At 57.2% G+C, this 20,977-nt stretch overlaps 1 protein-coding gene across 2 annotated transcripts; it reads left to right on the top strand.

Moving 5' to 3' along the window:
• Positions 1-1,097: 1,097 nt before the first annotated feature.
• Positions 1,098-12,081, top strand: TXN2 (thioredoxin 2). 2 transcript variants are annotated; one of them, XM_036019571.1, is made up of 5 exons: positions 1,773-1,794; positions 2,069-2,331; positions 4,407-4,530; positions 11,425-11,545; positions 12,034-12,081. In XM_036019571.1, exons 2-4 carry the CDS (start codon positions 2,069-2,071, stop codon positions 11,536-11,538), a joined length of 501 nt encoding a protein of 166 aa, XP_035875464.1. In that variant the 5' UTR covers positions 1,773-1,794; the 3' UTR covers positions 11,539-11,545; positions 12,034-12,081. The 2 variants fall into 2 exon arrangements, with proteins under 2 accessions (XP_028388022.1, XP_035875464.1); XM_028532221.2 differs by lacking the exon at positions 1,773-1,794 and adding an exon at positions 1,098-1,271 and having other exon boundaries at positions 11,425-12,067.
• The last annotated feature ends 8,896 nt before the right edge of the window (positions 12,082-20,977 follow it).

Raw genomic sequence — 20,977 nt, 5'->3', positions numbered from 1 at the left:
ACAGATTATCAAGATAAAATAAGCAAATGTCCTACATTTACAGGGCAACCTCACATACATGAGAAAGTTGCAGACCGCCATGTGCAGGAGAGGCTGAGAGAAAGAGAACGTGAGTATGTAAGATCCTCTGAGCTACTGATGACGTAAGGTACTTTGGGGGCTTCAAAGGGTCATTGCAAAATGCTAAGAATAGATGTTTAGTAAACAGAAGTCTGCCCTGTCATGCAGATGAGTCAAAAACATTGTCACTGATAATCTCTTATTATGGGCAAGGCCCCTAATTCATGTGTTTCTAGGTAGTTAAAGAGAGGGGCAGATGTTACTCTTGAGCCTGAAGTTAAAATTGTCCTTAGCTCAAAACAATTCCCATGCCACTAAAGGGCATCTTGGGGTGCCTAGGTCTGAACCCCCAGAGTGTGAAAGGAAGGCCCAGGCCCAAGGTTCACAGGTCACCACACTTGACCCAAGGCCTCAAAGGCAGGCCTTCCAGGTATCCCCACCATCTGGTGCCCAGTTCCCCAGCAAGTTCAAAGAGGTGCGTGACAAGCCCAGACCTTCAGGCCACAGAACGGGAAACTGAAGGCCCCGGGGGCAGGCTGACTCCCCCAAAACCACGAGGTCATGCAGTCGTATGTTACAGACAAGGGACAAAAAGCAGTCTCTTGACTCCTAGGCAGGGTCTTTTGACCACTGACGGGAACTATACCCATTCAGGAGTGTAGCTTCCTCGTTTGCAAAGTGAAAGGAAAGCACCTCCCAACAAGTCTAAGAGTTTTGGGGGAGACGATAAATGGGGCAGAGGGGCGGCCAGTGCTGGCTGACTTTAAAGCAGACTGAGTTAACACACTTCACAATCACTCCTCCCCTCCTCCTTTCTCTCCCAAGAGCACCTCCCTCGGGCTTCCCCCTCCTTTCACCTCCTTTTCCGGTCCGTCCTCCAGGGCCCGCCCGCCTCTTCCGGCCCCTCCCCCCACCCCCAGTCAACACGTTTTCCGGTCCCTCCCCAAGGGTCCGCCCTCCCTATTCCGGTCTCTTCGGCCTGTGTCCCTCTTTTCAGGTTCCTAACTGAGGCTCCGCCCCTTTAGCGGTCTTTCCCCGCCATTCGCGGGAAATCCGGGCCGACCCTCCAGTTGCAGAGAGACGTGCTCCAGGTCGCTTGTCCCCGGAAGTGACGATAAGCCCCTCCTCTAAGGAAGTGACGGCAGAAGTGCCCTTGACAGGCGGGGCGGGGCGGGCCGGGCTGTGCAACCCTCCGCTCGCGCTACGGGGAGGTAGGAGGCCCGTAGGGATGGCGGGAGGTGGCGTCGCGGCTGAGGCACGCTGCGGGCGCGTTCCTGCGGGGGGCCGGCGACCGAGCGGGCCGAGGCCCCGGGCGGGAGGACGTGCCCGCCGGAGAGCAGGGGTCCCTGGCGACGGCCGATTTCCCCACTTCCCTCCACACACGCGTCCCCTGTTTTTTAGCTACCCCACACATACATACCTGGTTCTGTGCTTTTTAGTTCCTCCTTGAATTGTCGTGGTTCCTCTTTCCTGATCTTTAACAACCCCTCTTTATCCCTAATTTCCCATTAAAATACCTTTTTAAAAGTAATTGATAGAGAAAGGACTTTGCAGACGGCCTAGGGTTTCTATGTTGACTCTCGTGTAGTAGTTGGGTTACTCTCGGCATACCACAACTTAACTGAGCCTCAGATTCCATATCGGTAATACGGGCAGTACTACAGAAACTTTCTCCAAAGTTGACCTGGGAGGATTATAATGTATGTAAGGCATGTGGCCCTTGGCACGTGCTTGGTAAATATCGGCTCCTGCCTCCCTTCTGTTGTAATTCCACGGATAACCTGACTCCTTTTGGGTTGTCAACCCAGTTTTCCTGACCTGCTTTGCAGCTCCTTCTACCGTTTGGTTCTTCCTTCACTCACCTCTACTCCAGAAAGGTTCTTTAGTTCCTGGCATTTTGCTTCCAGCCCTGCATCTTGAGTCCACCTGTATTCCCAGTACCTTTCTTCCTCTGGTGTGTTGACTTCCGGTTGTTGGCTGAAGCTATTCCTGCCTCTTCCCCTCACAGATGGCTCAGCGACTTCTCCTGAGGAGGTTCCTGGCCTTCGTCACCTCCAGGAAGCCCCCTCAAGGTCGGTGGGCACCGCTCACCTCCAGGGCTCTGCGGCCCCTGCAAGGCAGTCCTGGTGACGCGACAGTAACAGCCAGCCAAGCCCGGTCATTATACACCACCAGAGTCTGTACAACGACCTTTAACGTCCAGGATGGCACTGACTTTCAAGACCGAGTTGTCAACAGTGAGACACCAGTGGTTGTGGATTTTCATGCGCAGTGAGTTCTGGGGTCCAGGAGAAGACTGGGGTGTCACTTGTTCAGATATCTTTGAGAGCCAGCTCTGTCTCAGCACCACATTGGATGCGTCTCATACACAGACTCACTCCAAATACTGGCAAGGCCCAATCCCTGCTCCCAAAGAAATGAGTGCAGTTGGGTAGGAGACAGACCAGTAAACAGTCTTTCAAGCTCTTATTGGTGCCAGGAAACACTTGTGTCCTGACTCTACTGCCCGAATGGCTGAGAGTCGTCTTCAGCTTGTACCAAAACAGGGGTAATAAAACTGTAGCACTCTGTGGCTCTTGGTGTGTACCAGTTCCTGGCCCTGCAGACAAGTCGGTTTGGTTTTAACACCCTGCCACCCACGCTGGAAAGGGATGGCTAAGAGGTCTCAGTGCCACCCCAGCGGCGCCCGGGCGTGCATAGAGTGGGCAGGAGTTTCTTTTCGGTGCTGCATGAGTTTGTTCTCAGGATATTTCAGTGCCTGTGGCCTACTGACTTTTAGCCTGACCTTTTTCATTTCCAGACCTTTGGGGCCTGGCTAGATGCCTGGCTACCAAAAAAAAAAAAAAACTGGATGAACCCGTCAGAAGGAGACATTCTAGAAGGAACCCTCATTGCCTGAGTTACAAGTTGGGAGGCTTTCTGTGCAAATCTTGGCAGGTTCTTTTGCTTGCTTTCCCGTTCTTTCTCTGACTCACCACGCACCCCGGGCAGGCCAGTGGGTGTCCTTGTGCTTCCCTTTCTTCACTGGTAGCGGGAGATAAGGTCTCGCAGACTGGGCTTTCAGGTGTGATAGGTTCATTCATTGACATCTCAGAATGGAAAACATTTCAAAGGCTGAAAGTAAGATAGGAGTCACCAGCCAGGGAGTCGTGGGACGCAGGGCTGTCCTGCCCTCCTGGTATGGTGCGCACTCCAGAGGGGGCTTCCCAGGCAGGTGGTGAATGGGATGCTGCTTCCTTCCCTTCTCCAGCACAGAAGCAGGGTGTGGGCCTGTTCCTTCAGTGCCGGGCGCTGTCCTTAATGCCACGTGCCTAGGGAAGACGGCGGTTCTTGAAAGCTCACCCCATTGAGGGAAACACCTGTGTTCAGTGCTGCAGCGCTGGCCGCTGTGGCAGGGCCTGGGAGTCGCAGGGTAGCCTGGGGCTGAAAGAAGACACTTGGAACACAGCCTTGGGCTGTGGTGTCAGCTGTGCTTCTCACCAGCTCCGTGCCATTGCGTAAGTTGCTTCACTGGTATGGGCCTCAGTTTCCTAGTTCTCCTTTCCTTGGCAGCGTGGAGGGTTCTAGGTAGGAAAAGCTGAGAAGGTCCCGGTGCGGTGACTGGCGTGTCGTGGACACTCTAGCCATCGGTTTCTTCGCCTTTAGTTCTGTCAATAAGGTATTTGAAGGAATGCTGTATCTTATGTACCATGTTGATCCACGGTGCCTTAGCTGATTTTTCATCACAGCCCTGAGAGGCGCGGCCTGTCTTTTTCCAGTGAGGAAACTGGGCCCCAGAACAGCCAGCTGGCTGAGGAGGAGCCTGTCTTTGAACCCAGACCTTTTAACTTCCAATCCCATATCCTTCCACATGACCAATCGTCTTTTTTTTTTTTTTGAAACTTTTATTTATTTATTTTTAGAGAGGGAAGGGAGGGAGAAAGAGAGAGAGAGAAACATCAATGTGTGGTTGCTGGGGGCCATGGCCTGCAGCCCAGGCACGTGCCCTGACTGGGAATCGAACCTGCGATGCTTTGGTTCCCAGCCCGCGCTCAATCCACTGAGGTACGCCAGCCAGCGAGAATCGTCTTTTTTAGACATGTCAAAGAAAGCGAAATAACCGTCGTGAGAGTCTGAGGCCTTTGTTTTAGAACTTAGGGACCTGTGAGAATTCCCCTGTTGCCGAATCTCTTAGCATTACCATTTGGCATGTCGACATTACAGGTTAATATTCAGACACTGTAAACAGAGGTAATAAGGGCAAAAGGTCCCCCAGAAAGATGTGGGTCAAGGGCATGTTCTGGGGAGAACGGAGATCAGCTGGTGAGCACTTTTGTGACAGGATGCTTCCTTTCTCCCCTTCCGAGGTGGTGTGGCCCCTGCAAGATCCTGGGGCCACGGTTAGAGAAGGCGGTGGCCAAGCAGCATGGAAAGGTGGTGATGGCCAAGGTGGACATTGACGACCACACAGACCTCGCCATAGAGTATGAGGTATGGATCGGCAGGGGACTGCCCAGGGCAGCTGGTCTGGGGGTGCTTGGGGCCACAGGATAGCTGGTGCAGTCGGTGGGTGTCTTGGGGACCACCAGAGAGCCAGTAAGGGGAGGTGTCTTGGGTTTGTTTGTTTGTTTTTTTTTTTTGAGCTCCCAGGGGTTCAGAGCACTTGACAGAGGTGAGTCCATCAAACCTCTGAGCCATGTGTCCCTCTTTACCACCTTCAGGAAGTAGAATGCGTGACCCCAAACAGCGGGTGGTTCTGTGTACTTCAGGACATGGGTGCATTTCTTCCTTCCTGAGTGCATTCATCCACATGCTCAGCCCGCAGTCATTCGCGAGCCCTGCAGTGTGCCGGGCATTCGTGACTCTGGCGCAGACGAGATGAGCCCCCTGACCCCAAGCAGCTCTTAGTGTAGTGGGAAGGAACACGTAGACAGATCACCTCAGTGTGGGGTGAGAAGGACTGGGAGAAGAGATGCACAGAAGAAGGACCCAATGGCACCTGGGGCGGGGCTGGAGGGGACAGGGAAGGCGTCCTGTTAGAGGGACTCTCTGCGCATAGCTGGGAACGATGCACGAAGCAGGAGGGACCCGGAGCACAGCACACGCAAGTATGTGACGTCACCCGACGTGTTCAATTTGGTTGCGTGTTCATTCGACCGCCGTTCACTTAGAGTCCCTTACATGCCAGGTGCTGTGCTTGGTGCTGAGGATGTGGCAGTGAACAAAACCGACAACCTCCAGTCTCCATGGAGCCTGCACTGTGGCATTTTAGGTCGGCGTTGGCAAACTTGTCTCTGAAGGACGAGGTGGTGCATATTTGAGGCTTCGTAGGCATTGGTCACTGTTGCAGATCCCGTGCGTGTAGCCCTGAAGTGGCCGTAGACAGCACAGACACAAACAACTCTGGAGAAGGGGCAGGAGTGCAGAGTGTGGGATTGGGGAGGCTTTCCTTGTTAAAGGGTGGGCTGGGGGCAGCCTCGATGGGAAGCTGACATCTGACTACGACCTGGGAGCACAGAGTGAACCATGCAGCCCTTTGGAAGAGCAGCCTGGGCAGCACAGACATCACATACAAAGGCCCTGAGGTCAGGGTCTCCCCCGCGTGCTCGCAGAACAGCAGGGCCTGTGGAGCAGAGCGTGCTGGAGGAAGAGGAACGGGAAATGTGCGGGAAGTGGGGGCATCCTCTGGGCCTTGGAGACCACTGTAGTTAGAGCAAGGGCGGGTGTCCGTCGTGGCTGGATGGCTGGAGGGAAGGGTGCAGCAAGGAGCAGGCAGCTGGGAAAGCCACCGTGGCCATGTTGGAGGGGTCTGCACAACCGCGCTAAGGACCGTGTTACTACAGAGCCACGGTGGCACCTGTGGGCCAGGGCCAGCCCCGGGGCAGGTTTGGACTGGCTCTCCAAGTGCTTTTTTTAAAATACCAACCCAGATGTTGCTATTTAGAACTCAGAAGATTTCCCACAAAAATCCAGATTTCTCTTTCTCTTGAAATATCTGGATCTAGCAGGGTGATGGGCGGGTTGGAGGGGGTTAGGCTCCGCCCCCAGCCAGTGGAATTTCAGCAGACACATGCTGAGCGCCAGCCATGTGCCAGGAGCTGCCATAGCTGGTGCAGATGCAAAGAAGAGTGACCCAGTCCCTGCTGACAGTGGTCAAGGAGGTGGTGAGAGTTCCCCAGGCCACCCGTCTGCATTCCGGGGGGCCTGGTGATGTAGAGCTGGGCACCAGAGTCCTGGGTTAAGCCTGGGAACTGTGGAGTGCAGAGAGGTCTCATGAGATCTCTGTCCTCCTCCCTGTCCACTGCCCAGGTAGCATGCACGGGCCACGCAGAAAGCCCCTGAGGCTGCTGGGCCCAGGCACCGGATCCCTACCCCTTTGTTTTGCTGAGCTCGGGCAGACGTCATTGCAGATTTCGGAAGCTCCAGCCGGGATGCTTCCTGACCCCTCCCCCAGCCCTCTTCTTCCTTCCGGCACACCTGTTCTTTTGGAAGAGCCTGAGAAGGAAGTTTCAGCTAAGGGATCCATAGTCCCTGCTGGGATAGCTTCCTCCGGGGCCTGAAGTGCTTTTCCATACGTTTGGATCACTTGTTGGAGAAAACGCTGAAGGTTCTGTGCAGGGAAGTAGGCACCTCTTCCTGAGCACTGCGCCCAGCTCAGGACACCCTGAGGATGGGTGGTCTCCTTCCTCACACAGATGCCCCCCCACCCCTCCCACATGTTACGCTTCAGTCAACTGCCCACCCTGGAATTTCACTGTCTCCCAAAGGAGAGGGAAGGGAAAGTCACGCGGGGCCGTGGGGTTTTGGTGTCTGTGGACGGCCCCGCGCTAGACTCCTCGCTGCCCTGGCTTGGGAGTGGGAGAGCATTCAGCTCTCCCTGCCCCTGGGGTGCCCGCAGAACAGCTGGGCATTTGGGGGCACTCAGGCCTTGCCAGCCGGGGGGCAGGGGGCGGGAAACTGGGTCTGGATGTGGCTGTGGCCCGTCGGCCTTTATGCTTTCCGCCGGGGCTTCTGCTTCTGACCTCCCCCTTGGAGTGTTACCCTGCTGTTTCCTCATCTTCCGGGCTGCCCTTTGAGAAGCGTTGGGAGACAGCCGCGCAGCTACAGGGGCGGGGGAGTCGCCTCTAGTCCTACCACCCCAGCACGGCGACTGCCCGTGTTTGGGGGACCTCATTTGGGTCGTTTCCGTTTTTTTCTTTTTAATGTTCCATATAACTTCACAGACAGTTCAACTAATAATATTTCATAGTTGGAAGGTACTATATACTTCCATCATTGCTATATCCCACTATTTTGAAAATCTTCTAAGTCAGTGCCTCTCAAGATTTTATTTGTTTATTTGTTTATGGGGGAGGTGATAAAGAGGGAGAGAAACATCGACATGTGAAAGAAGCAAGAGAAACATTGATCAGTCGCCTCTCACACGCCTCCATTCGGGGACCCAGCCAGCAACCCAGGCGTGTGCCCCCGCGGGGAATCCAGCTGGCGCTCAGTCCACTGAGCCGCACCAGCCAGGGCATGACCCGGGGTGTTGAAAAGCAGCCTGATTGAGCAGGTCCAGAAGGGCCCAACATTCTGCATTTCTAACAGGCTTCCAGGTAATGCTACTGCAGAGTCTCCAACCGGCTATCAAGGAGCAAAAGTTCTGAAGCCCCGGGCTGGCCTTGGGGCCGCGGCGTCCTTGTGAAGGCCCATCCCACCTGCTGGGGGCACAGGCTGCCTGTCCGCGTGGGGATCTCACTTGCATGGACAGACGGGTGACAGCTGCGTCCCCTAGTGCAGCGTCCTGCAGAACAGTGGCACCACCCTAGGGATCTGCTGGGCCCCACCCCTTCTTCCCTCCTCCCCCAGAACCCCTGGCAACCCCTGACCTTTTTACTGTCTCCGAGGTGCTGTTGCCTCTTCCAGAGTGTTGTATAGTTGATTGTATAGTTGATTTTTTTAATAATAGTTTTTCTAAGAAGCCTCCTGTATCTAAAAGCTTCTGCAAAGCATTTGGCATTTCTCGGCCGAAGCAGGGCCTCCTTTACTGCTTCTCCTCCGCACGCGCTCCCCAGCCCTGCGGGGACTCAGAGTCTATCTCCCGTTCCTCACTCTTCGGCCGGCCGGGCTTGGTGTAATCCGGCCACTGCTTCGCCAGCAGCAGAGGCGGACAGATCTTGTTTCAAATCCCAGCTCCGCTCCTCGCCACTTCAGCCTTCAGATCTGGAAAGAGGCAAGCATTTGAGGTAGCTGGCACACATGGTTAGTGTCGTCCCTGCCACTTAAAAAGCAGCCAGGATGTGGTAGCCGGGTGACGGTGACCTTTCTCTGCCTCCGTTCTGCCGTCAGGAGGAAGTCGCTGGTCTCTCACAGACCTAGCGCCGTGCCTGTCCCTCAGTAGACCCTTAACAACTCGCAAATGGAGGAAACCCGGGTGAGGCGGGAGGAGACCCGGCAGGGCCAGCCAGCTCAGTGGCAGTGCAGGAGGGTGGGGGTGGGCTGCGGGTCAGCGGGAAGAGACCCCCCACACACACACATGCCCCTGTCCTGAGTTCTCAGGGCCTGTAGCCAGGCATGGCAGGTGGCCGGCAGGTGGCTGCATGGTGCACAGGACAGGGAGCACTTCCAGCACAGTTTTCCACCATCCTCCAGCCCCTCGGCCCTCAGGGCTGCCCGAGCTGGGAAGGATGCCGAATTCTGGCTTCACCGTGGCCCCTCTTACGCCTGCGTCTCTGCTCCGGAAGAACGTGCCCGGCACCTGTGCACTTCCGTTTAAGGCGGTGTTTGTAGGGACCAGCCCCTCCTCGGAGGTGAGGGGAGCCCAGGCACAGCCCAGGCACCCCTGCAGTGTGGGGAATCCTGCCTGTGGCACACCCGCGGCCACGTGTGTGCACGCACGCTCAGCCTTCAGAGCGTGCCCGTGGCCAGGAGTGACTGGACCTTGGTGTCATGAAAATGCAGTCGTGACACGGGTGCTGTACACGCAGCTGCCGCACATATCTGCGTGTGCGAGCGCACGTGGGAGTTTACACCAGCGCGATCACAGCACGACTCCCCCGTCTGGAGTTCTTGAGGGAAACTGAGTCCACTCCATGCCACCTCAGAGCGGGTCCAGTCCTGCTCAGAGGACACGTAAAGACAATTAGGTCACTTCTCGTGCACTGACATACAGCTTTTGCTTTTATTAAGAAACAGCACAGAGCCCTGGCTGGCATAGCTCAGTGGATTGAGCGCAGGCCTGCAAACCCAAGGGTTGCTGGTTTGATTCCCAGTCACAGCACATGGCTGGGTTGCAGGCCGGGTCCCCAGTGAGGGGCTTGCCTGAAAGGCAACCACAGATTGATGTTTCTCTCCCTCTCTTTATCCCTCCCCTTCCCCTCTCTAAAAATAAACAAATAAATTTTTTTTTTTAAAAAAAAGAAAGAAACAGCACAGGGTGGGATTGAACAAGGGCAGAGTTGACTGGTACTTGAAAGTTGCCAGATTTGAGGCCAATTCCCTCACAGACCACTAGAGGGGGCAAAAGCACAAAGCACCAGCCCTGTAATCTTACCATCAAACCTTGCGTCTCAGAGGCTTGGGTGCATCCGGGAGCAAGCTTGTGCCTGGTGACAGAGCGGGCCAGCTGCTGGACCCTTGCAGTCGCCCATGCCAGAGTCAAGAATTACAGGGACAGGGCCCAGGCTGGTGTAGCTCAGTGGATTGAGCACAGGCCTCTGAACCACAGGGTCACCAGTTTGATTCCCAGGCAGGACACGTGCCTGGGTTGCAGGCCAAGTCCCCATTTGGGGGCGCATGAGGGGCAACCACACGTTGATGTTTCTCTCCCTCTCTTTCTCCTTCCCTCCCCCTCTCTCTAAAACAATAAATAGGTAAATAAAGTCTTTATTTAAAAAAAATTCCAGGGACAGGAACCAGTGACATGTGGTCAGCCCATTGCCTGATGGGTCTGCACACACCTGCCACCCACATTAGCCCCAGGATGGTCCTTGAAGGGGCCTGAAGATACTAACAAGGACAGGGGCTGTGTCATCTTACTTGCTGTTTTTGTCCCCAAAGGCCATGGTGGGGGGGAGCGGTACAAGCCTGCCCTGTGAAGTCTCCGGGTGGCCTGCTGTCCTTTCTTATAACTGACATATGGAGTTGAAACACTGTAAATCTTAAGGCTGGCTCCTCAAGATGACTCATGGGTGGGACAGCCCTCAGGGTATGTGAGGGCCTGGTATGTTTGTCTAAATCACTACTGTTACTTTGTAGTTAACTTGTGTGTAAGAAAAGCGTGTTTATCTTGTTCTGTTTATATATTTTTTTCAAGTGGCCACCAGTGTCAGGCAGGGCGCCCGGGGAACAGAAAATGCTCAGTGCCAAAGCCGTGGGCCTTATTTACGTAGCACGTGACCTGTGCATGTCCCCTGCGGCAGCTGGAGAAGATGCTTCGTAGGCCAGGAATGTTGTCTCCTGCCCCCGCTATAAATCATCGGCAGGTCCTGCATGGCTGAGCCCTCTTCCCACACTGTCCAGAAGGAGTCAGTGACCTTCTGGACCCCGTTAACCGGCACGGCATGGAGCTAAAGAGGCTCCCCAGGGGTCTGTGTTAGATCTTCCTGCCCTGCCCCCTGCGGCCACCATTTTCGGGGCACCCACAGCGTGTCGGGCGCCATGCCGGAGTCTACCACTGCTGCCGGCCCTGCCAGGTGCGGGGCGCTGTGCTGAGAGTCTGCACTCCCGGTTTCGTTCAACCCGTATACCCTCTGCTGTAAGCGCCGCCAGTGTCTCCGGTTTGCAGATGGTAACACTGATACTTGAGAGTGATGGAGTGGCTCGCCCATAGCTGCCCAGATGGATGGGGTCGGCCAGCTCCAGAGCCCATGCTCCTAATCACTCAACTTTGTATCTAAGCCTGTAATCCCTATCCTAAACCGTCAGCGTAGGTAGGTACCACCACCCCTGCTGGATGGAAGAGGGCCGTGCGGCCCTGAAGGAGGTGTGGCCCGGCCACGGCCCCCAGCCCGTGAGGGGCAGAGCCAGGAGGCAGAGTCTCCCACCTCCCGGTCTCTGCCCAGTGCGGACTGCCCCACGGCTCCGCCCTGCCCCCAGCCCGGCCTGCAGCTGCAAGGGTTATTTTAATCCCCTGTCATTCCAGCCAAACCACTGGGCCAGTGAGTCAGCCGTGTGGTTGGGGGAGGCAGGGTACTTCTGGGAGCCCACAGTGGAAAAGTTTCTGCAGGGCTGGACCTCCGGGCCCTGCAGTACCCCTGCACCAGGGAGAGGGCCCCGCCCATGGCTTTGGGCAGTCACTGCCCTACATAAGCCACTGGCCTTCCCCACGAAGGCTTGGGGATGGCAGTTGAAGAGTTCACGTCACCTCTGAATGCCTTGGCCTCCCTTGCCTCCTCCATCTAGGTGTCGGCTGTGCCCACCGTGCTGGCCATGAAGAATGGGGACGTGGTGGACAAGTTTGTGGGCATCAAGGATGAGGACCAGCTGGAGGCCTTCCTGAAGAAGCTGATCGGCTGAGCAGCAGGGAAGAGCCCCGATTGCCCTTGCCCGCTGGGGCCCCGTGGTCCCCGGGGCACCCGATGGAGCTCACAGCCCAGTGTAGGCCCACCCCGCCTCCTCCCTTCCGTCTGGGCCCGAGGGCCCATGCTGGGCAGACCCAGCCTCCGAGTGTGGGTCCTCCTCCAGTGCTTCCGACCCGGCCGGCGGCCAGGGTGGCCTCCAGAGGAATGGTGCTGCTGCTGGTCTGGGGACAGCTGTCTCCCACCCACTCTCTCTGGGGCTGCCGTAGTTCTCCCGAGGCCCGCGGAGAGAGGCTGGGCCAGCCCACAGCGTTACTGTCGAGCAGGGATGGCTTGGTCCTCATCTCCCCGGCCCCGGCGTCTCATCCTAACCCCGGTGCCTGGCTCCTCTGCCTCCTGCGTCTTTCTTCCCTGCTGTTTTATAAAAAGAAAAAGAAGGAAAGGAGAAACCCAAACAAATGAGAGTAATATATAATTCTCTCATTTTTTGTAGGTCTGTAATAAAGAACTTTATGTGACCCCTTCTACCTCCCGCTGTGAAGAAAGGACCCGGGGCCCCACACCCAGAGAGCCACCTCCCTTCTCTCCTCCCAGCACCAGGGCGCTGAGCGCGCACTGGGCTGGACTCTGGAAGTCTGCGGACGCCACCCTCCCCCTCCACTAGCGGGCCCTGTGGTTCTCTGAGCGGGAGGCTCCCTGTGAAGAGACCAGACCAATAAAACCGGGGTTTGTGCCCTCGACAGCTTCCTCTCTGTCTGGGCTCAGGGCCCTGTGACCCCTTCCCAGGCCGCTGTCTCCCCGTTGCTCGGGCCTCCCACCACCTGCTCACCCATGACCAGCCCTCTTGTCATTAACACTTGTCAGCGATGGCCACTGTCCTGGGGCTGCCTTCGCACGCAAGGCAAGAGGGTGCTTGCTGTCCCTGTTGCGCAGATGAGGACACGGGCTCTCGGGGCACAGAGCCAGGGTTGCTGCCCAGGCAGGGTTGCCTCTGACGCCCAGGCTGTTCCAGCCGCTCCCTCTGGTCCTCCTTTCCTGCCCGGCATGAGGCCCTTCCTGCGCAGAGCCTGGTGCCACTGGAGGAGCTGGTGGCTCTCCATGCTGCAAGGACCCTGCCTTGGGGCCAGGCTCACCAGTGAAGAGCCTGCCCTCATCTCCCTCCTGGGGTTGAGGTGCCAGGGCCCCAGGCACCGCGTGCACTCGACAACCAGGGTATCCTGGCACCCTGCCCCACGGCCCTGGGGCCCTAGGCCCACTGCCATGTGCGGCAGTCTCAGTGGCTTGCCTGTCCCTGTTGGAACTTCCTGAGTTACCCTGGGGTCTGGGAGGGGTCCGCCCAAGGGTCTGCCTTGGGAAGGCTGCCGTGACCATCAGGAGAGGGGGGTTGCCTACAGAGTGGGGCCTGTGCCCTCAGGAAGGCCTCAGGCCTGGGCGCTCTCGAAGGCGACGGTGGGGGGGGGCAGTAAACCGGCCGGTGCCGTTAGTGGAGAAAGCCGTGCACCGGAGTGAGCGCAGCCCGTGCTCGGAGCACGTCCCACGTGCCAGGCCCCTCTCCGAGCGGCCCGCCCCGGGGCCCCCTCGGTGAGCGTGGCCGTCCCTGTGCCCTTCCGCACAGGAGGGCCACTCGGAGAGGAGGAGAACCTCGCCCAAGGCTGTGAAGCCCACAGGCACCTGGGCTGGGGTTCAAGGCCAGGCAGGGCGGCCCCTGCTCCTAAGCCTCCCCCCACCCTGTCATCTTACGAAATGCAGCGTACCTGCGGTCTTAATCCCACAACGAGCTGACAAGGCAGTGTCGGCTTGCGTTACAGAAGAGGCACCGAGGCCAAGTTTTCAGAGACACCCTGGGGAGGGAGGGGCGGGGCCGGAGCCCAGCACCCTGACTCCCAAGCCAGGGCCCTTTCCACTCTGCCCCGCTGCCATTCCTTAAAAGGTGCCCTCCGCCAAGCTGTTTCTACACACATTACCTCATTTAATTCCTCTCTCGTGAGGCAAGCGGTATTTCCATATCACAGGTGAAGAAACTGGTTCAGAGGACTTGCCCAAGGTCACCTCTGAAAAGTGACGACGCCAGATTTGAACACAGGTGGGCATCGGGCCTCTCTGCCCCCTGGTGGGTGCCCGGCACAGGCCTCGCACACAGCCAGAGGCGGGTCTGCCCGGCTCCCTCTCCTTAAAAGGTGAGCTGCGGCGCGGCCCCAGGTTGGCAGCTGCTGCCCACGAGGCTGCTGCTCCTGGCGTGAGTCATGGCAGTGCTCACAGAACCCCCCGGTGATCCCGTTCCACTGATTCCGAGGTGCTGAACTCACCGGACGCAGCCGCCTCTGCAGCGTTGCCCCACTGTCGCCCTGCGGGTGCCACCCCAGGCCCCAGGCCTGTGGAAGAGAGCTTGGGAGGCCTCAGGGCCTGGTGGTCCCCTGCTGGTCCTGCTGTGGGAGGGGCCAGGGGCCCAGCCTCCAGCCCTCTGCAGCACAGACACCTGTGAAAGCTGCCGAAGGGGGTCTCGGCCACAGGCGCCCCGAGCTCCCAGACATCCTGGGGTGTGGCTTCTGGATATTGATTCCAATGCAGAGTTTATCCAGTTGGCCTGGGGGGGAGGTGGGGGTGGGCGCTTGAGTATGCTGGGCTGGCTCCCTCACTGGGGTCCTCTGCTGTCACCCCGTCCAGGCCCCTGCCAGCCAGGCAGGGTTCTCCCCACCTCCTGGGTGTGCAGACTGAGCGCCCACTGTGCACTCCAGGAGAACTAGCCCCGCCCTCCAGAAGGTGCTGCTCAGACAGCAGAGCACGGGGCTGCAGGTCACTCCTGGCCCAGCGGCAGACACGGAAGGGACCTCGGGTACTTTCCAGTCTCCGTCCTAAGGGCACAGAGGGGGAGACGTGCCCAGGTCACGGTGCGTTTGTGAAAGGGGCTGGAAGCCAAGCGCCCCAACTTCAGCCAGCCTGAAAGTGAAAGTGAGTCACGGCCTGCTCTGCCCTCGGCTCCAGGGGAGGTGAGCGAGAGGGGCAGCCTCTGGGGCCAGGACACACGTGGGGTCAAAGGGATGTTGATCGGGCTGCCGCCAGTGCTGTTCCCAGCAGTCCCTGCCCCGCGCAGGGGGCCCGGGTCCAGCTCAGCCCCCGTTCCAGTCGCGGGGGGTAAGCTTCTCCGGAAAGGGAACGCAGTTCTGGCCAGGACTCCGGAAATCCCTAATGTGCGGGCCCTGGGCCGGGAGCGTCCGGAGAACAATGCTGGGCCCACATCGGTGGCCGGCCAGGACGCCGCGGGACACGCAAGGCTTCCAGGCAGCTGCCGCGCTCCCTGCCGCCCGGAGGCCTGAGCCCGAGCCCCGAGCCCCAGGGCCAGCTCCCACGGCCAATCAGAAATCTGAGCTGCGGGTTGTCCCAAAGAGCCTCGCTCCTCCAGTCCCCTCCTGACAGCCTTTTGGAAGCCAGGCGTCACCCCTGGGAGCTCCACAGTGGTGCACAGGAAGCATCAGACCTGGCTTCAAGTCCTGACATGGCCTCCGGCAAGGTGCCTCGCCGTTCTGAGGCTCAGCTGTCTCATCGGTAAAATGGGGATGATGCTGGCCAGCGCTGGCTTAGTGCGTGTCACATACGTCATCTCGCTGAAATGTCACAACAGCCCCAAGAGGCAGGGACTGTAATTGTTTCCATTTCACAGACGAGGAAACAGGCTCAGGGAACTGCAGTCAGCTGGCATTAACAGGCATCGGGGCTCGGCTGCGTCCCACGCCACAGTCTTCGTGTCCTCACCCAGGGGCTACACTGCCCTCCCTTTGGGGCAAGGCTTTTCACCAGCGTGAACTCCAAGGGCGCCATCTGCACGCTGGAGCTGGTACTAATCACTGCCGAATGAGGTCACAGTGTGGATGAAATGGCAAAGCACATGCAAGCCTGGTAGCCACTCAAGAAGTGTCCATCACCTTGCTTCGCCCCCGCCCCCAGGTCCCCCCTACTCGAAGCGATATCTTAAACAAGAAACACCAGGTTTCCCAAGATCGGGACCACAGTACCCACCCTGGGAGGGGCTCCGTCCTTACAGCAGCCTGAGGGTTTTACCTTTGGCTCTGTGTCCTGGCCCCGCTCCCACCCCCTCCTGCTCTGGAGCTGGCTCAGGGCAGCTGTGACTCAGGCAGCCCCGGGGCATGAGAGGTGGTGCCCACTGGAATGCACCCTCTGTCTGGTCCATACACCATTTTCCACGCCTCCCTCTCTGAGCCAGCCCACCACACACAGCTGCCGGTGGGAGCACCTGTGTTACTAATTACTAATCGGGGTGAGCTGGTTCCCCACCTTCGGCCAGCGTACTGAGTAACCATTGGCAAGCGGCGGTCCCTCTCTGGTCTGCCACCTGCCTGGGTCTCCCAGCAGGGAGGCAGTTGGGCATCTGTTCCCTGGTGCCCCACACCGCCCGATGCTCCACCCACATCTAACCCTCCCAGCGCCCATGGAGGTAGCGGTTGTTGTGCCCATTTCACACACGAGGACACTGAGGCCCAGCGAGGTGGTGCAGAATGCCCAAGCCGAGTCCTGGGAAACGGGCCTGGGGTGGGCTGACCCACCAATCCCTCAGCCTTTCCCTTTGCCACATTGTGACCCCGAGGATGGTCAAAGACGCCCTCTTCTCATGCCCACAGCGGGGACTTCGAGCCTCTCGCTTTCATCTGCCTCCCCCACCCTGAGTCCTGCAGGAGGCAGGAGACTCCCTTTGCTCAGGATCTATTATTCCTCAGGCTAGAATATTCTCTCCAGTCCCCACACGGCGCCTGACCTCAGTGGGCTGGTGTGTGAGTGCCCCGCAGGGCCATTTGGTGCTAGGAATTAGGACTTCAAAGCAGAGGCCACAGCCCCACCCTCAAGGAGCTCACAGCAGACATATCGGTACAATCTAAAGTATAAATATCACAGCACAAACAAATGCCATTCACCATCGGGAAGATAAAGCACAGAATGATTGGAAGTCGTCAAGAGGAGCAAATCGGTCAGGGCTGTCAGGTGAGCTGTGGAGAGAAGGTGACATTCCAGAAGGGTTTTGTCATGGTGGGGGGAGGGGGACAGAGGGTAAAAGGGGTTAAATGCAAGGTGACAAAAAGAGACTAGACTTCAGCCCTGGCTGGTGTGGCCCGTTGGATTGAGCACCAGATTGCAAACCGAAGGGTCACCAGTTTGATCCCCAGTCCGGGCACATGCCTGGGTTGCACACTCTGTCCCCAGTGGGGGCGCTTGAGAGGCAAGCACACATTGATGTCTCTCTCCCTCTCTTTCTCCCTCCCTTTCCCTCTGTCTAAAATCTTAAAAGATTTTATTTATTTATTTATTTATATCTTAAAACCTTTTAAGATTTTATTTATTTATTTTTAGACAGAGGGAAGGGAGGGAGAAAGAGAAGAAGAGAGAAACATCAATGTGCGGTTGCTGGAGGTCATGGCCTGCAACCCACGCATATGCCCTGACTGGGAATGGAACCTGCGATGCTTTGGTTTGAAGCCCACGCTCAATCCACTGAGCTACGCCAGCCAGGGCCCAAGTTTTCTTTTCTTGTAAGGACACCAGTCACATTTGGTCAGGGCCCACCCTGATGGCCTCAGTTTAACTTAATCAACTCTGCAAAGGGTCTCCCTCCAAACACAGTACCCCTGGGGTCCTAGGAGTCCGGGTTTCGACATACCCGGGGGAGGACACGACTCAGCCCCTAGCACCTGTTACAAGGTTTAATAGCGACGGCGAACACACAGAGGTGTCAGGCACTGCTGTGAGCACTCTGAGCAGTGAGTGACTCCTTCAACGCTCGCCCAGCCCTAGGAGAGAGGTCTATGACCAGCTGCGGTTAGTTTCGGCTGCAGGTCAGCCACGGCCAGGGGCAGAGGCAGGATGCAGAGCTCACGGTCTGACTCCGGGGTCCCCGCGCTTCTCCCGCCCTCCCCTCCCTGCAAGCCCACAGCCAGCCTTGAGCCTATTGAAAACCAGGGGAAGTCACTCAGCTAGGGGCACACCTTTAACCTTTCCCCCATTCTCCAATATATAGGTATTTTTTTCAGTTGATATGTTTGTGCGTTATAAGTGAGGTTGGAATGAACGTATTTGGGCATAGAGTTTATTTCCTCTTTTGGATTTTATAGACGGGGATTCCCAGGGCCAAGGGAGAGTTTTATTGTCCCTCGGAGCCCGGAAGGGGTGTCCCCAAGTGTGAAAATGGAGCTGGGTGCCCTCCAAGCACCCGCACCTCCCGCCGGCTGGTTTACTTTGGGGGAGGGGAGGCTGAGCAGCAGGAATGTCATCGGACCTGTCCCACCTCCAGCCACCTCTGCCTTATAAAGTTCCAGGCCCTAAATTCTTGTGTTTCAGAGATCTTGAGTCCAAAGCAACCATCATATAAGAATCTGGTTATGCTTATGGGTTTGGAGTGGGAGCTGGGAATGTGCGTTCATTTAAAAAAAATAATTAATTTTTTTAGAGAGGGGGAAAGGGAGAGAGGGAGAGAGACATCAATCAGTTGCTTCTTGCATGTTGCATGTGCCTGGACCTGGGACTGAACCTGTAACCCAGGGCAAGTCCCCTGACCAGGAATCAAACCTATGGCCTTTCAGTTTGTGGGACGACACTCCGACCCACTGAGCCACACTGGCCACACTGGCTAGGGCGGAATGTTCATTCTTAAAGCCCTTGTGATTTAAATGCAGGGGATCCCGACCGACACTTTGAGAAAACGCAGCTCCTAAGACCAAAGCCCTTTCCAAGCCCATCCTCTTCCACCTCTTCCTTGATGATCCTTCCTTCCACACCCCTGACTTGCTCCTGGGGCCGGGCACAGAGGAGGGCGCAGGAATCTGCAAGATGAATGAATGAATGAATGAATGAATGAGTCGAGTGTGTAACCTTACCCAGGAGCTGTTCTGTGCCAGGCCCCATGACCAGCCCGGACTGCACCCTTATTCCACTGCCCAGACCCCATTATAAAGGCCCCTCTCTCCCCACCAAGGAGGCCCTCTTGGGCCCCAGCACCTCTGCCACTCCCACAGGACGTTGGGCACCTCTCTGTGTCCCTGAGCCACCGCGTGTCCTTCCTCCCCCCAAAACAGACGGGTTTGTTGTTCCCTTATTATTCCCTACGGGTCACTATGATGCTGAGGTGAGGGAGGGGCGCTACCACGTTTGGACGAGGAGAGGAAGATGGAAGTCCAGAGAGGGCAGGGTTCTTGCTTGAGGTCAACCAGCAAGCAAGAGGAGAGAACCCAGCGGTGGCTTTGGGCTCCCACTGCCAGTCTCGGGGTTGCTCTTGATCGAGGCCGGCAGGGAGGCTGAGGGGGAAGATGATTTCTGAAGGAGGGGAGGGGGCAGAAACTAGTCCCCCGGGGCTCCCTTCTTCCTGCCCAATCCCTGGCCCCAGGAAGGGGGGGGCCCTTCCTTCCATGCCTGCACTTGCTTGCCTGGTTGAGCACCCCATTCGGCCCAGGAATGGCTCTTCAGTGGCCAGAGGTGGAGGCCTGGCTGCCCGGTGGCCCTGGTGTTTGCTCAGCACTTGGCCCTGACCACGGAGCCGCTGCCAGGCCAGCGCCAGGGCTGCAGCTCTCAGCCCTCGACCAGAGTGGGGTTTCTCCTCAGCCAAGGGAAGCACTCAGACCCTGCTGGGCTGGGCCCAGGCCCTCCGTGTCCCGGCACTGGCCCCACGGGCTCCGGGAACAGGCAGAGAGAGAGAAGGGCTTCCCTGGACAGTGGCCCGGGAGAATGAGGCAGGCGGGGCCAGCGCTGGGCCTGCTCAGGCCCCGGGCAGCCTGGGAAGATGAGGCTGTTTGTGCATGTGAGGCCTGGGTACGTGTGCCTGGCCTCTGATGTATTCCCTCCAGAGGCCACATTTCCCAGAACTCTGCTGTCCCCAAGTCATGAACCTCAGGGCAGGAAGGCCCTCAGAGACCAGCTCCCACTGCTGCTGGGTTTACAGAGGAAACCAGGCCGGGGGGAGGGGAGATGGCTGGGGGGACCGGGATGGTGAGCTTGCAGCCAGCTGGGGAGTGGCTAAACCAGGAGGTGACTCTTCATAAAACCCCACAGAGGCATCAGCTCCCTCCTCCCTTCTCCAGCTGCTCGTCAACCAGGCTGCCGCCTGCCCACACGTTCATCTCCACGACCAGGCCCAGAGCCCTAGCGGGCAAGGCTGGCTTTCTCCTTCCCCAGGACGGGAGTGGCCCATGAGGCTGTGTGAGAGTGAACCGAACTCCTGCACCAAGCTTGGGTCCTTCTGCTGCTCCTGTCCCTCAGCCCACCCCACCCCTGCCCCTGCCCCCATTGTGCCGTGAGTCTGGCAGAGAGTGACTTTGTAGACACCCAGACCCTCTGGGCTAGACAGCATTGTCTCCTCTTAAGGAAGTTCACTGAAAAGCTCTAGGACGACCACACTGGCCCAGGAGAGGATGGAGGGTGGGGTCCTCCGGGACTAGGAGCTTGATCCGGGGTCGCCAACCACCCTGATTTGCCTGAGACCTAAGGGAGTCCTGGACCGTGGGACTTGGAGTGGTACAAGTGGGACATGTGTTGACCCTGCCACTCACTGTCTAACTGTGGGTAAGTCCCTTCATCTCCCCGTATCTCAGAGGGTGACCTGGGAAATGGGGTTAACATCTATCCCGTGTCCCCTGGGTTGCCACAAAGCTCCTAGGAGACTGTGATGAGAAAGTTAGATCCCAGCAGACCTCACTGAGGTTTGTTTTCTCACTCTCAGCAGTGGCCATCCTGGTGAAAGACCCTATCCTCTCGTCCCGCCCACCGCCTGAAATTCATTCGTTCACCAACAAACACTAATCAGCACCTACTATGTGCCAGGCACCGGATGTGCATGGGCAGGGAAGGAAGACACAGAACTCGGAGCACCTGCATGGGTAGCCAGAGCACAGTAGGATGAATGCATTCAACAAAAATTCTCATGAGCACCTACTATGTGCCAAACACTTTCTTTCTTTCTTTTTTTAAAGATTGTATTTATTGGTAGAGAGAGAGATAGAAATATCATTGTGTGGTTGCCTCTCATGCACCCCCTATTGGGGACCTGGCCTGAAACCCAAGCATGTGCCTGGACTGGGAATTGAACCAACCACACTTTGGTTCGCAGGCCAGTGCTCAATCCACTGATCCACACCAACCAGGACCCAGGCACTTCCTTGAGCATTGTACAGACATGAACTCATTGAATTCTCAGTTAGGAGGTGATTATTTAATTCCCATTTTGCAGATGAAGACATTGAGATTTGGAAAGGTTAAATAACCAGTACAGAAGTCACGGAGGGGCTTCTGTTTTCTTTTTGAAGGATGAGTATCTGTCTGAGTGTGTACAAGGGCAACCAAGCACTTCCGAGGGATTAATGCTAATGTTTCGGATTAATGCTAATGTTTCGCAAGGCCCCGGGCGGACCTTGGGGTTACAGAGACTCCTTAGGGGCCCAAAAGGT

Source organism: Phyllostomus discolor, chromosome 2 (assembly GCF_004126475.2).
Source record: "Phyllostomus discolor isolate MPI-MPIP mPhyDis1 chromosome 2, mPhyDis1.pri.v3, whole genome shotgun sequence".
Lineage (NCBI taxonomy): Eukaryota > Metazoa > Chordata > Mammalia > Chiroptera > Phyllostomidae > Phyllostomus > Phyllostomus discolor.
The sequence above is the reverse complement of the archived record's forward strand: the minus strand, read 5'-3'. Positions and strand labels throughout refer to the sequence as shown.